The 15247-nt window shown below is 42.4% G+C and overlaps 1 protein-coding gene across 3 annotated transcripts in view; it reads left to right on the top strand.

Moving 5' to 3' along the window:
* The window catches only part of LOC108702867 (rab11 family-interacting protein 4), a 44774-nt gene that overhangs the window by 5085 nt on the left and 24442 nt on the right, over positions 1-15247 (top strand). For 2 of the 3 annotated variants that reach the window (XM_041578154.1, XM_018238621.2), the window contains exons 2-3: positions 3163-3250; positions 4586-4674. In XM_041578154.1, coding sequence (XP_041434088.1) covers positions 3163-3250; positions 4586-4674 — 177 coding nt within the window. Of the gene's footprint in view, positions 1-3162; positions 3251-4585; positions 4675-13181; positions 13370-15247 lie in introns of those variants that run through there. The other variant, XM_018238619.2, reaches the window with a different exon arrangement.

Below are 15247 nucleotides of genomic sequence, written 5' to 3'. Positions count from 1 at the left end.
AGAGGATGCCATAGATAGAGGATTCTGACCTTAATTTTGATTTAGTGGAGCCTCTAATTAAAGCCATGCAGGCAAACCTGGAGATGCAACATATTGTGCTTTCAGACCAGTTGGGACCAGAAGCCAGACATGTCTCTGAGTCAAGTAGGAGGCAGGTTATTCCTATTTGAATCAGAGTGGGCTTTGCCAGTTTCAGAGCTTTGGGCACTAAATATAGTGTCTCTAGTATTCATCTCAAATTGAAAAGCAGTCTTGCTTTTTCATGTCATCAGACAAGCCAAGAGCACCGATATTGGTGGAAGCCTTATTAGATATTATTCAACATCTGCTTTCAAAACATGTAATTATTAGAGTTCACCAAAAGGAAAAAAATCCTCAGGAGTTTCTTCCCACGTCTTTCTCAGGGCAGAGAATTTACAATGGTAAATGTAATGTAAATGTAAGTTTGTTCAAGGTGCAGACACTCCGATCCATAGTTCGAACTCTGAACTCAGATGACTAGTTAGCGAATGTTGAATTAAAAGATGTGAAGCCCGATCCACAGAAGCCGCAGGAAACTCCCGAGATGTTGTATTCTGGGAGAAACATTCAGTACAGGGTTCTGCCTTTGGACCTAGTGACAATATTAAAATTCATTGTCAAAACCTGTAGCAACTTCTTACACAATATTGCTAAAATCTGTCACAAACAACAGCAAAGACGCTCATGCATGCTCTCATTCTAGCCCATATAGACAACCGCAACTTTCTAATAACTGGTTTCCCTAACTCCCATCTTTCCCCACTACACACTATTAAATACTGCTGCCAAAATTGTTCTCCTCCTGTCCAACTAGCAGTCATGCAGGTTTTATATAAACATAAAAGGTTGAACTCAATGAACGTGTGTTATTATGTTTTTATGTTATTATGCAAGAGTACAGACTCCTCCAATGAAACGATGCATACTCCTCATAGGCACATTGGTGTTTCACCTTGTCTTCCAGATGACTGATATGATAAACCAAGTTGTGAATATAATCAATCATCCATCCCATCACAACAGCAAGAGTAATTCAGCGGGTGATTGGCAAGCTAGTCTCCTCCATAGAATCAGTGGCATAACTGGATATTACTGGGCCCCACAGCCAGAGGAGGGCCATTTCCAGCCGGGGTGCCCTAGGCAACCCAGCCGGCCAACTCACCCCCTCCTTCCCCTGTGGCTCGGTGACATTGCACGCGTATGGGATGTAACATTGTATGCGCATTGACGTTGCGCGCATGATCAAAAGGGGAGCGGGCAAGCTGGGAGTAAGGTGCGTCCGGTCTAGAGGTAGGCAGAAGAGGCAGCTGCTCAGCGCCCCTCAATCGTTGCGCCCTAGGCAGCTGCCTCTTCTGCCTACCCCTAGTTCCAGCCCTGCCCACAGCAAATTCTTTTTCAGGCCAAAATGTCTAGAGGTTGATCTGTTTTACCAAAATGTATTGAAATTGAACATGAGTTAGGGCCTCATGGGGCCCCTATACCTCCTTGGCACTCCTGCAGTTGCAGAGTCTGCTTCCTCTGTAGTTACGCCCCTGCATAGTATCGTAGTCTTGAAAAAATTTAGCAACTATAACAACAGTAAGATATTTGTCGAAAGATTAAAGTCTTGTTTTTGCTTGACCATAATTATTTTTGATTGGGCAGAAAACAACTTCAAAGAATTAAGAGAAGAAATTATCTCAGTTAACACATGCTAGGCAACAGGCTAAGAGGTTTCTAAATCAGCAAGTATTCCTTGATTTCCAGAAGGAAGGGTGTGGTTCTCAATAAAACAGAAAGATGGAAGTGTGGTGTTCCTGGACCCCAGATCTTTGAGCAAATCTGGTAGATGCTTTTTGCTTAAATGGGACTTCCCGTTGGCTTACATTTGTTTCTTCTATATTGCTCATCCCTTGTACACTAAAGAAGATCAGAGAAGCCTATGTTCTCATTGTCCCCTGGTGGCCAAGTAGGATTTGCTTTCTGCAGCTCTGAAATCTAATGGACACCATGCATGAAGAAGTTCTTTTGAGCTATAAAAAGAATTAGGCTTTTCTCCCGAATCAAAGTGGGATCTCAGTGGGATCTCTGTAGTCCTCAGAATGTTGATGTTGCCTAGTTTCGTGCTACTCAGGAAGTACAGATCATCGTTCTGACTCTTAAAATGTTTTTTTTACAATAATAGAGATACAGTACATGTCCACTGTATTGATATTGGAAATCCGAGTTTCTGTCCTGCAAAGTGTTTTTGATGACACCAGATTTGATTCTTCCCAAAGTGATTTCCGATTTTCATCATAGCCAAGATATAATATTAGCTACATTTTTTTCACGATACTACGTCTCAGATGTAGAACCATTTGAAGACATTTCACCAGTCATCTGACTGGCTTTCTCAATTTAGAATTAAGAAAGTCAGTCGGGTAAATGATGAAACATCTTTAAAAAAAAACACAGCAAGTCCAGTTGATTTGACTTATTACTACAGATATACTCAGGAAGTCTTTGTTCATCAGGTAGTTGAATAAGCCCCAAATATTAAAGCATATTTAATTAGGGCTAATACAGAATCCTGGGTTCCCCGTTCTCAGGCTTCTTTAGAAGCAATTTTATGGTCAGCGGTGTGCTTGTCCAATGTTGATTTTCCTCAGTCAGATGTTTATTCTTAGGCTGTGTCTAATATCGAAAGTTCTGTCTTTCAGGGATCATTACATTTGCAATCATCATCCACCCCTTGTGGTTTTATGCTTGTTACATCTCATTCATTGCCTACTGCCATGCAAAAGGAACTGTGAGGCACTGGCCAAGGCTTTCCAACAGTTTGGCCTGGTACAGTTAAGATGGTAGACTGGAGAAACTTTTTTTTTACTAGGTATCGTTTTCTGTCCTTTCAAACAGGCATGGCTAAAATTGCTGTGGTCAAAAGGGTGACTGCTTTAACAATGTGTATTTGCATATCTATCTTCTGATTCAACCTGCAAACACCACTAACCTTGGTGCATCTGTCACCCTGCTATATTTCTAGGGGGTACCCCCAAATAAGAACCCCAAAATCTTACATAACTAGCCAAATCTGGGCTGACAGGGCAGTCCCAATTGTGGGGGCCTACAATATAATTATTGTCCATGCTGTTGGATAGTAACACTGAGATCTGTTCCCAGGTGGAGAAACTTGCTAAACGTTTGGACCCAAATGCCCAGGGACGAATCGGCTTTAAGGATTTTTGCCATGGAGTACTGGCAATAAAAGGTATGAGTCCAGACTACTTTGGGATGATTTGTACACAGGTAGGTTAATAAATGGACAGAGAGTAGTGCACACTGTACTGTTCAGGCATCATCCCATATAGAAAAGTGCTGGGCTCATCCACTGGTCTGATGACTCAAGCTCTGTTCTATATGGGATGATATTGAAAATCACCTTCAAACAGAAAGTGCTAACCAGGGCCGGCCTTAGGCCAATTGGACCAATTGGGCCCAATTGGGCCCCGCACCTCTGGGGGGCCCCGCACCACAGGGCAGCACAGATAATATTTCCCTCAGCACATGATGCTGCCTGGCCTGCCCCCAACTTTGAGAGTCCAGCCCATCCCCAAATCCATAGGTCTAGCCTGCCCCCAACTCTCATAGGCCCAGCTTTCCTCCAACCTTGATAGGCCCTGCCTGCCCCCAATCCAACCAAGCCTGCTCCCAAGCTGAATCGACCCAGCCCCAAACTAATTGGCCCAGTCCACTCTCCTATTTCCTCCCTCTCTCTCTTACCCTGTGTGCCCCTATTATGTGCCCCTATTTCCTCCCTCTCTCTCTTACCCTGTGTGCCCCTATTATGTTACCTTGTCTGCCCCTTTCCTTTCTATTTTGTGCCTGTATGCCCTTATTTTCCTAAATACTTGGTGTGTCAGTAGCCAGCAACACTTTGTCTAGGGGCCCCGCCAACATGGTCCCAATTGGGCCCCACATTTGATAGGACCAGCCCTGGTGCTAACTGCAAGGTCAAACCACTCTCCCCAATGTTTATGAACAACAACAATTTTGCCTTGGAATTTCCCTTCAAACAGGAAGTGGGAACTGCAAGTAAAAAAACATTTTCTCCAAGGTTTATGAGCAACAAAGTAATAATAAATGAGTACTAGTAAGGGAGCAGTACATTACACAGTTTTGGAACAGTCAGAGACACGTTTTCCTGTTCTTCTTGTTCCCAGTATCACAGCAAATATTGTGGGAGGGACGGAGATCTCAAATATAACTGCACCCACCACATGTAATATACAGGTAGAGCTTCCCTATTATCTGTAATACTGGGGTTTTCTGGATATGAGATCTTGCCGTACTTTGAATCACCATACTGTAAGGCTATAAAAAATCATTTAAACATTAAATAAACCCAATAGGATTATTTTGCCCCATGCAGCTAAGTCAGGATCAAGTATAAGATTCTGTTTTATTATCCTTATAATAAAAAGGAAATCATGTTTTAACAATTATAATTATTTGGGTAAAATACACTATATGGGAGGTTTAGGATAAAGGATCCCATAACTGTACTATATATTGACTGGAACCAACTTGTACTTGCTTTTTCTAGGCTGCGACGAGATTGTGAAAGGTATCCTTGGGGTTACAAGCACTGCACCCCTACATTATGAGACGCCGTATACACCATACTATTACCAGGTATCAAGGGGGGGGTAATTGTATATTCATATGGGTTGACCTGAACCTGAGATCTCACTTTGTAGGGTCGATGCTTATGCTGGTATAGATTCATGGTATTTAGAAACATCCAAAAATCAGGTATATGTCTGATATGTGCAAGTTGCGAGGCTGCAGTGACTGCAGTGTTTTTGCAGCTCTTCTATCTGAATTTGCTATATTGTATGTCTTTTAGTTTGTAGCCATCCCCCTACTGTCATCAACATTATGCAGATGTAACTGTGTATCTATTCTGGGAAAAATTTTGTCTGTTTATGTAACTGTTGTGTCTTGTATTTGTATCTCTTAATCTGAAATACACTGTGAGGAATAATGTGCCTTCCTGATTTTTTCTCATGGTTGGCCAACCTGTCTCACTGCTAGATTGGTCTGTGCTTAAAGTTTTAAATGGAGTACTGCAGGTTCTCTCCAGCAGGTGGCACTGCATTATAACATCAGTTCTTTGTAGTAATCTTTATCCCTGCTGATTCTGCTGAAACCAGGGATGTGATGTACAACCAGTAGTATAAGCCCCTGCATATGACACATATAAAGCACTGCGTATCTTGACAGCACGCACATGTGTGGACAAGGCAGGTCTGAGACTTGGCCAGCCGTGTTGCCTAGGGTGCCCAACCGGCATAGCCCACCTCTGCCCATTAGCCACCATAATGTTGCCCATTATCCACCATAATTTCGCCCACTATCCACCATCATGTTAGCCACTACCCACTTTCATGTCTCTGACAATCCACCATGATGTCATCCATTTTGTCCACCGTGTCAGCCATTTCCCACCATCATGTCTCCCACTATCTACCATTATGTCACCAATTATCCACCATCATGTCAGCAAGCAGCCACCATTATGTTAGCCACTAGTAACCATCATGTTGCCTATTATCCACCATCCTGTCTCCCACTAACAATTGTTATGTTAACCACTACCCACCATCGTGTCTTACATTATCCACAATCAGGTCACTTACAATCCACCATCATATCACCCATTATCAACAGTCATGTCACACATTATCCACCATCATGCTGCACCCTATCTACCATGATATTGCCCAGTATCCACCATCATGAATCTGACAATTAGCCATCATGTCTCCAAGTATTCACCATAATGTAAGTCACTATTCAACATTATGTCCTACTATACACCATCATGTCTCCCACAATCTAACCTCATGCAGCCCACTACCCACTATCATGTCATCCATTATCCACCATCAGGTCTCCAGGTCACCCACTATTCACCATCATGTCAGCCACTACCCATCATGTCCCCCACCATGACCCATCATGTAACCCATGATCCACAAGCATGTCCACTATCCACCATTATGTTTCTCCCAATCCATAAGCATGTTGCCCACTATCCTCCCTCATGTCTTCCACTATCTAACATCATGTCACCCAGTACCCACTAACATTTACCCCACTATCCACCATCCTATTTTCCACTATCCACCATCATGTCACCCATTATCCACCATTATGTCTTCCACTGTCCACCATTATGCTGCCCACTATCCACTGTCATATCTTCCACTACCCACCATCATGTCTATCCACCAAGTCTTCCCCTATCCACCATCATATTGCTCACTATTCACCATCATCTCAACCATTATCCACTATCATATCAGTCATTATCCACCATGATGCTGTCCACTATTTGTCATTATGTCTCCCACTATCCACCATCATGTCTCTCACAAGCCACCATCATATCTTTTACAATCAACCATTATGTCTCCTACTATCCTCCATCATGTCTCTTTAATCCATCGTCAAATCTCTCACAATTCACCATCATATCTCCTATTATCTACCATCATGTCACCAATTATACACCATCATGTCACTCAAAATCCACCGTCATATCTCTCACAATCCACCATTAACTACCTCTAGCCATCATCATACGTTGTCACTTTGAACCTTGTTACGTTCAAGGAGAAGGAAAGGCTTGGTGCACTTGGGGGTGCCAAATGTTAGGGATCCCCAAGTGATTGTAGTTACTTACCTGAAGCTCCTGTCAGAAGAAAATTGCACTGGCCTGGGGTTATACCAGTGAGCACCACGGAGCGATCCACTTCCGTCTTCTTCTGTCTTCAAATTTCCCGGAGCAAACACATGCGCAGTTGAACTAAATAGCCGACTTTTTAGTTTAAAATTCGGCTTTCCATTCTACTGCGCATGCACAGCCGCGCAAAGAAAGAGGAAGACGGAAGAAGATCGATCCATGGTGCTCACTGGTATAACCCCAGGCCGGGGCAGTTTTCTGCTGATAGGAGCACCGGTTTCAAGTAATTCAATACAATCACTTGGTGGTGCCTAATATTTGGCACCCCAAGGTGCACCAAGCCTTTACTTCTTCTTTAAACCAGGATAGATCAGCACCAGACTGCAAGCAGGATTAATCACATTATGATATTCTGGAACTCTCTGAATCATAATATCATATACATTTCAGCCTTTAACCAGCCAAAAGACATAGAATAAATTTGGGTTTGGATTCATGTTACTAGTCAGCGTAGAGACAGGATAGTACATAAACTATATAGCATCCCTATGGGTATGGATTCAAGTTACTAGTCAGTCAAGTGACATAGATAGGATAGAATATAAACACTGTAGTCTCTCATTGAGTTTTGGATTCAGTTGCTAGCCAAGAGTTTCCATGACAGTGTCCATAGTGATGATCCCACTTTCCTTCTGATAAAATATTATTTCCTGCTCTTGCTTACAAGTCAGGAAGTGTCCCAGTCCAGAGGAGGGGTATAAAAACTGAAGCCCAGTGAACAGTCTCACCTCTCTTCTATTGTGCTGTTAGATAAAACACAAAACAAGAACAGAAGAGGTAATGTGCTGGAATGTCACTGCATACAATAGTTGTATTCTGACTTTTTGGAAGCAGGCCCCTTTTGCTGGGGAGATGGAGGAATTATCTCAGAACAGTGTTACAGATGCAAAAAAGCAAAATCAGTCATCCAGTGATGGTTTCACAGAAAAGTAGAATTAAAGGTATTCTGTCATGATTTTTATGGTGTAGTTTTTATTTCTAAATTACACTGCAAATAATTCACGCTACCAAGTAAAATTTTATTTCTAACCCAACAAGTTTATTTTTTTAGTTGCAATATTGGTGTGTAGGCAGCCATCTCAAGTAATTTTGCCTGGTCATGTGCTTTTAGAAAGAGCCAGCACTTTAGGATGGAACTGCTGACAGGCTGTTGCTTCTACTCAATGTAACTGAAGGAGTTGGACATGGGTTTTACTATTATACTACTTATATCTACCTGGGAGCTGCTATCTGGTTACCTTCCCATTGTTCTGCTGATGAGCTGCTGGGGGGGGAGGGGTGATATCACTCCAACTTACAGTGAAGCAGTAAAGAGTGAATGAAGTTTATCAGAGACTTGGTCACCTGGGAAACTAACAATATGTCTAGCCCATGTCAAATTTCAAAATTAAATATTAAAAAATCTGTTTGCTCTTTTGAAAAACAAATTTCAGTGCAGAAGTGTGCTGAAGCAGCATTATTAACTGTTGCCTTTTGAAAAAAACATGTTTTCCCACGACAGTATCCATTTAAAAATGTAAAATTTGTAATTTTTTTAAAACAAATTGTTTTTGGATGACAATGGGTCTATTTGAAATCCTAGTCCATATACTTAGATTACCTGTCTGTCTGTTAGTGCTATGTGTGTTTGTCAGAAAATGCTGCACATCTAAAGCAAGTTGAAACCAATGGATATACCGTGTCCTTATGTGGCACCTTTTACTTCCCCTGTAACTGTGCCCAGCAGGCACAATTGAAAATGATTCATTGAGCAAAAGCCGCAAAACTCTAAACCTGACTCAAAAATAAAAGTAACTAAAACTCATTTAGGCTAATTTATCTAGAATGCCAAATTAGGATTGCAAATTATCTTTTAGTCAGCCTGTGTGCAGGCCGTATTTATATATAGGCCCCCGAGGTGTTTGTGCCTAGGGTTTTGGGGGCGGCCTAGGGGTGCCTATTTTTTGTGTTTGTTTTTTTAAACCCTCCCCACCCTCCGCCACGGATTTCCATAGGAAATCTGTAACTGAGGTGAGGGGTAGAGGGGCGATAAAGAACGCGGAAGTGACGTCATGTGCACGGCGCACTGACATCACTTCCGCTGAATACATCATGTGACGTCAGCGAGCACAACTTAGGGAGTCATCGGGCCTAAATACAGCCCTGCCTGTGCAGTGGCGGAACTACCGGGGGTGCAGGGGGTAGAGCGGGCCAGGGACCGCACCCCCTCAGGGCCCCCGGCAGTCCGTTCGCCGCTGAAAATGCGGCCAAATGCGGCTGTACGGAGGGGGGCGGGGCCCAGCTGCACGTCACGCACCAGGGCCCTCCCACTGTGCCTGTGTGTGTGCACATTTAGCCTACCCAACCAAAATAATCCCCGTCCACTTATGGTCATATCCTACCTTTTGGAGTACTAGAACAGTAACGGAACTTAGGAGGTGCGGGCCCGTGTGCAGGCCATGCAGCCGGGCCCCCACCCCTCTCCGGAGGCAGTTTTCTGTGCAACTCTGCAGAAAACTCAGTGGTAGAATCACATCCTATGGCTTCTTCTACTTCTTCTATGTTGATGACAGATATTTCTTTCCTGCCCTGATCTCACCCTGCTATTCAGGCAAAAATTATACACTGTCTCCGTTCCCTGCCTTGGCATCTTGGGCGGCTGCTTGCCACCTGAAATTGAATATGTAGGAAATTTTCCACTGCCATCCACCATAACCATCCTTCTTAACCTGAGAAATGATTACCAAGACCGAACCCATACATGAAAAGGGACGAGTCAGACCATTGCAAAGAAGGTGTGTACAAATAACATGAGCAACGTTGTGAAAACAGCCAGGAAGAGGCACTTTATTGGCATCAGGTGTCTAGTGGGTCCATGTTAGGAATTCTGTACAATGAAATTGAATTATAGTAACATATAATATTGCTTTTAAGCTACTAATAAAGTTACCAGTTGTGCATAAACTGTGCTAAAAATCCTGGGGGCCACTGAGGAATGTGGAAGATACCAGAGCTTGTAGGGTGCGTGCACAGGGTGTAAATAGGCCCTTGTGGTCACTAACAAAAGGATTTGTCCTGTTCACAATGGGATTGAAACATTTATGCTCCTTTAGGTATTTGTTTGGCTGGGAATCTGAGCGCTTCACATGTTGCTCTTAGTTACTCAGCAACCGCGAGGTTAAACAGAAAGAGATTCTGTTCTGCCCTAGGAGCTTCTTCCTGCTCTAAAAGTAACGTGCCCCTAATCCTCTACTCCTCTGTGCCAATAATATACCCGCAATACTGGACTTTGTACCTTTGTGTCCATTATGTGCCTCCATCCAATACTGTGCCCCATCTGTGCCTATAATGTGCTCCCATCATATTCTGTGCTCCATCTGTGCATTTCCCTATAATGTACTTCCATCCTGTTATGTACCTCATCTGTAGCTATAATATGTTCTCGACCAGTGGTGTAACTATATGGTGCAAGATCCTCTTGCAAAAATATCTTTGGAGGGTCGCAGCACGCTCTGCAACTACTATCTATCAGTTACATCCCCCCCAGCTGGTCGTGCTCCTCTCCCTGTCCACTCTCTCGCAGGTAGGAGCAGGGCCACTATCAGTGGGACATAGGGGGTACAGTCATCCCGGGCCTGATGTATTGCAAGTGCTAAGGGGGGCCTGGAAAGCTACTAAAGCCGCCGAGGGAGCCAAAGCCACCAAAGGCTACCAAAGCCACATTTGAAAAATGAAAAGAGGGGAAAAAAGAAATGCCACACACCCTAATTACCATGTCAATTTTACAAAATTTGTCAGGTTATTTGTTTGAACACATTTCTGGGAATTTTAGAGCCATGTTTTAAGTGTAATACCAGTTTTGCTATTGAAGGTGAAATTACCCTTTAAGCTATAAGACTCAGTTCCACCAAGAGACTAGTTCATCTTAAATAATTAAGAATGTATTGAAATGCAAGTGCTGAGTTTTCTGGGCTCTCTGCCACAAGCCTCTTATTTAATTACATTTCAGAAACTTTGTATCTTTTTCAGGCATAAGTGCATGAAATCAAAGAGAAACTCGGGACATTTTAATATAAATCTGGGATTGTGGGTCAAAATCTGGACTGTCCCTCAGAAAACGATTGGGAGGAATGCATTAACATAAACTGACATTACTCACACATGAATTGGTGCATCCAAATGGATATCTTTCACACATGCATTAGCACAACTAAACTGACATCATACAGACAACAAGGCACGACAAGAATGACATTTTTTACACACGTATATGATGAGATTTGGTGTGAGTTTTTATTTGTGCCCTAGGTACCCCTGAACCTAGTACAGGGTGACTGTTACCCCAATGTTTCTATATATCTGTAACCTTGTTATGAGCTAATAAGGCCCAACCTGAAGGCCAGTTAGGGTGAGATTTGGGGTGTGTGCTTATTTGTGCCCTGGGTACCCCTGGAACTAGAGCAGGGTGACTGTTACCTGCGACACCAGGGGCCCACCAAAAAACTTCAGACCAGGGGCCCACCAAAAGTTTTTAGACCAGGGACCCACCCTCAGTACTATTTTCTTCCTCTCCTCACTCAACCTCTATTCTCTTCTCTTTACATACTATAATATATTATTTCATCTATTTACCCACTTTGTTCTCATAGAAATAGGGAATGGCCATGAAATAGGCCAAAAGTTTAGCAGCATGAGGGCCCACTGCCACCTGGGCCCACCGGGAGTTTTCCTGGTATCCCGGTGGGCCAGTCCGACACTGACTGTTACCCCAATGTTTCTATATATCTGTTACCTTCTTATGGGCTAAGGGTACCCAGCCTGAAGGCCAGTTAGCATGAGATTTGGGGTGAGTGCTTATTTGTGCCCTGGGTAACCCTGGAACTAGTGCAGGGTGATTGTTACCCCAATGTTTCTATATGTGTGTAACCTTTTTGTGAACTAAGGGTACCGAGTCTGAAGGCCAGTCAGCGTGAGATTTGGGGTGAGTGCTTATTTGTGCCCTGGGTACCCCTGGAACAATAGTAAGGTGACTGTTGTGAAGCCAAGTACAGGAATGGAGAGGAGTTCTTGTAAACAAACACAGTTGTGTTAAAAATGGAAGTGTTGGAAAGCGCATGGCCATGGACTGGGTTTGGTGATACAGTGATTGCCATTTGTTAAAAGGGGATCTATCCGGCTTCATAACACCAGCTGCAGATATTAAAACAGTGACTTGGCAATTCTCCCTGTAGGGAACTGGCCACCTACCATGGGCGCATGATATTTATTCATTTATTCAAGTGATGTGCTTTATTTATTTTTATGGGAAAGGGTATTTTAACCTGAGCAGTGTATAAATAAAATGTACATTACATTGTATGGCTTTGTTACACCTAGTTTTATGCTAAGATCTCTAAGATGGGAGTTGTACTGTAGTTCATCTCTAGTGTTATTGAGGTTGATTGTTATCCCAATGTTTCTATATACCTTGTTTTGAGCTAATGGAACCAAGCATCATCTTGAACCTCAAACAGTTTTAACTAAAACCCCCAAAAGGCACTGGGTGTAGCAGCAAGAAACAGTTATGATTTAATGAAAAAACTTCATGTAAGGCAGTGTTTTTTTTGTTTGTTTGTTTGTTTAACCATAGAGCCACATTCACATGTAAAAAGTTGGGGAACAACACAAACAGGGAGATGTGCTGAGGCAAAAGGGACTTGATAAAATATGATAAAACATTACTCAGGGCAGTTCTGCATTACTTTTTGCCCAGTAGATTACTAAGCAAAATCACATTCAAGATGCAAAGCACTTTGAGTGCAATACTCTGCTAAAGAGCTAAGTAACATATCAGAGCTATGTAAATAAAATATCATTTGTACAGAATAATACAAACTCATTTGATCTCGCCTGATACAAGTGCTATTAAGTGAAAAAGTGCTGGGTGACTCCATACAAGTAGAAATATAAATAATACACTAATAGCGTAGGGTGATGTTAACTGGTAGGGAATGTTCTGGGCACACAATAATGAGAATTTGGTTTTGAATAGGGTTTATTTCCCCTTTAAGGGAGAATAGAGTTAGGGAGCTGTGGGAGAGTGCTGAGCAGTAGGAACACAGGAAGAATAAATAACCGCAGGAAGAATAAATAACCGCTGCTCCATCCTGATCAGAAGCCTCCAGTAGAGTGTAAGGCAAGGAAAAGGTTAAATAATCTGTAACTGGGTTAGATCACTCCCAGGCTGAGAAGGGGGGGTCCCACCGACACTATTTGCAAAGTGTGTGTTTGGGTGGGGTGGAAACCAAAACTTCCCCTCTCCTCTCTCCCTGAGCCTGACACCCAGTCTGGTGATATCATGGCTAATAGGCAGCTTCAGACAGTGCTTGTCTCTTAGCAACAGGGACAGTGGGAAGGGCTTGAGAACAGTGTTCAACCCACTTCTTGCACAGTGATCAAGCAAAACCTTCCATACTGCTGTATAGTATAGTCAGCTGTTTCCCTCATAGCCACTGCTGGCTGCAGAACCTCCACATCAGACTGTACCACTCTTAGGGGTGAATGTCTGCACTGGCCAGTCAGAGTCTGCAATATGGCAGCCCAACACTTCTCAGGAACAAGGTAAGAATGGCCCCCTGGTTACTGCCTTCATCTCACAGGGTCAGTTCTACCCAGGCCACGTCCTCTTGCCTTATAGCACTATCCCCAGATGTTACTGTCTGTATAGCCTTCCCATCTTCTGTTAATCTCTATATAAACATCCTTAGTCTTGTCACTCTTGGTATAGCAGTCCCAAGTCTAGTTATTAGCTGTGTAACCATCCTGAGTCTGGCTACTCTCTGTGTAACTATTTAGAGTCTTTTTATTCACTGTATACCCTTATTACTCACTGTATAACCTTCCAGCGTCTTGTTACTCTCTGTATAACCATGCTGAATCTTGTTTCTCTCTGTGTGACCATCCAAAGTATTGTTACTCTCTGTTTATCCATCCTCAGCCTTGTCACTCTTTGTGTTATCATCACAAGTCTTGTTACTCTCCATGTAACCATACAGAGTCTTGTTATTATCTGTGTAAGAATCCAGAGTGTGGTTACTCTCTGTTCATATTACCCACTATATAACCATCCAGAGTCTTGTTACTCTCCATATAACCATCCAGAGTCTTGTCACTCTCTGCGTAACCATGCAGGGTCATGTTACTCACTGTATAACAAGCCCAAGTCTTGTTGCTCACTGAAACTATCCATAATCATGTCACGCTCTGTATAACCATGCTGAGTTTTGTTACTCTCTGTGTAACCATACAGAGTATTGTTATTCACTGTATAACCATCCAGAGTCTTGTTATTCTCTGTGTAACCATCCATAGACTTGTTATTAGCTGTGTGTGTAACCATCCAGAGTTTGGTTACTCTTTATGTAACCATTCAGAGTCTTGTTACTCATTGTATAACCATCCCTACGCATATTACTGTATAATCTTCCAGAGTCTTGTTATTATCTGTGTAACAATCGGGAGTCTGGTTGCTCTATGTGTAACTATGCAGAGACTTGTTACTCAGTGTATAACCATCCAGAGTCTTGTTACTCTCTTTTTAACCATCTTTGGTCTTGTTACTCTTGGTATAACCATCCCCAGGCATATTACTCACTGTACAAAAATCCAAAGTCTTGTTACTCATTGTATAACCATGCTGAGCCGTGTTACTCTCTGTATAACCATCCAGAGTCTTGTAACCATCTAAAGTTGTGGTACTCTGTGTTACCATGCACAGACTTGTTACTCACTGTATAACAAGCACAAGTCTTGTTACTCCTGAAACCTCCAGAATCATGTTACTCTTTGTATAACCAGTCTTGTAACTTTTTGCGTCACCATCCAGAGTAATGTTACTCTCTATATAACCATCCAGAGTCTTTTTACTCACTTTTTACTCAATGCGAAGTCTTGTTACTCACTGTATAACCATGCTGAGTTATGTTACTCTCTGTGTAACCATCCTAAAGCTCATTATTTTTTGTGTAACCATCCAGAGTTTTGTTACTCACTGTATAACTATCCAGAATCTTGTTACTTTTTGTATAACCATCATCACCCTTGTTACTCTCTGTGTAATCATTACAAGCTACAAAAATCCGAGTTTTGTTATGCTTTGTATAACATCATAACTTGTCCTTAACTCTATAACTCACATATCATTATATATCAGATGTCGAGTTATTCTCTTTATAACCTTCCTTAACCTTAACTCTATTTAACCATCCCAAGTGTTTTTAGTCTCTGCATAATAATACCGAAGTATATGAGCTATTGTGACACAATATATCACCGCACCAAACCTTTTCCAATATATTCCCGACAAGTCCTGTCTCATTGTGTATAACAATTGAAAGCCTTGTTGTTCTCTGTATAAGCAACTGTGCTTATGCTCTGTAAGAATATTCCATGTCTTGTTACCATCTGTACAACCTGTAGCACATTGCTTTTGTTTCACTG

The sequence above is a fragment of the Xenopus laevis genome, chromosome 9_10S, assembly GCF_017654675.1.
Source record: "Xenopus laevis strain J_2021 chromosome 9_10S, Xenopus_laevis_v10.1, whole genome shotgun sequence".
Classification (NCBI taxonomy): Eukaryota; Metazoa; Chordata; class Amphibia; order Anura; family Pipidae; genus Xenopus; species Xenopus laevis.
This window is presented reverse-complemented; position numbering and strand designations above follow the sequence as displayed.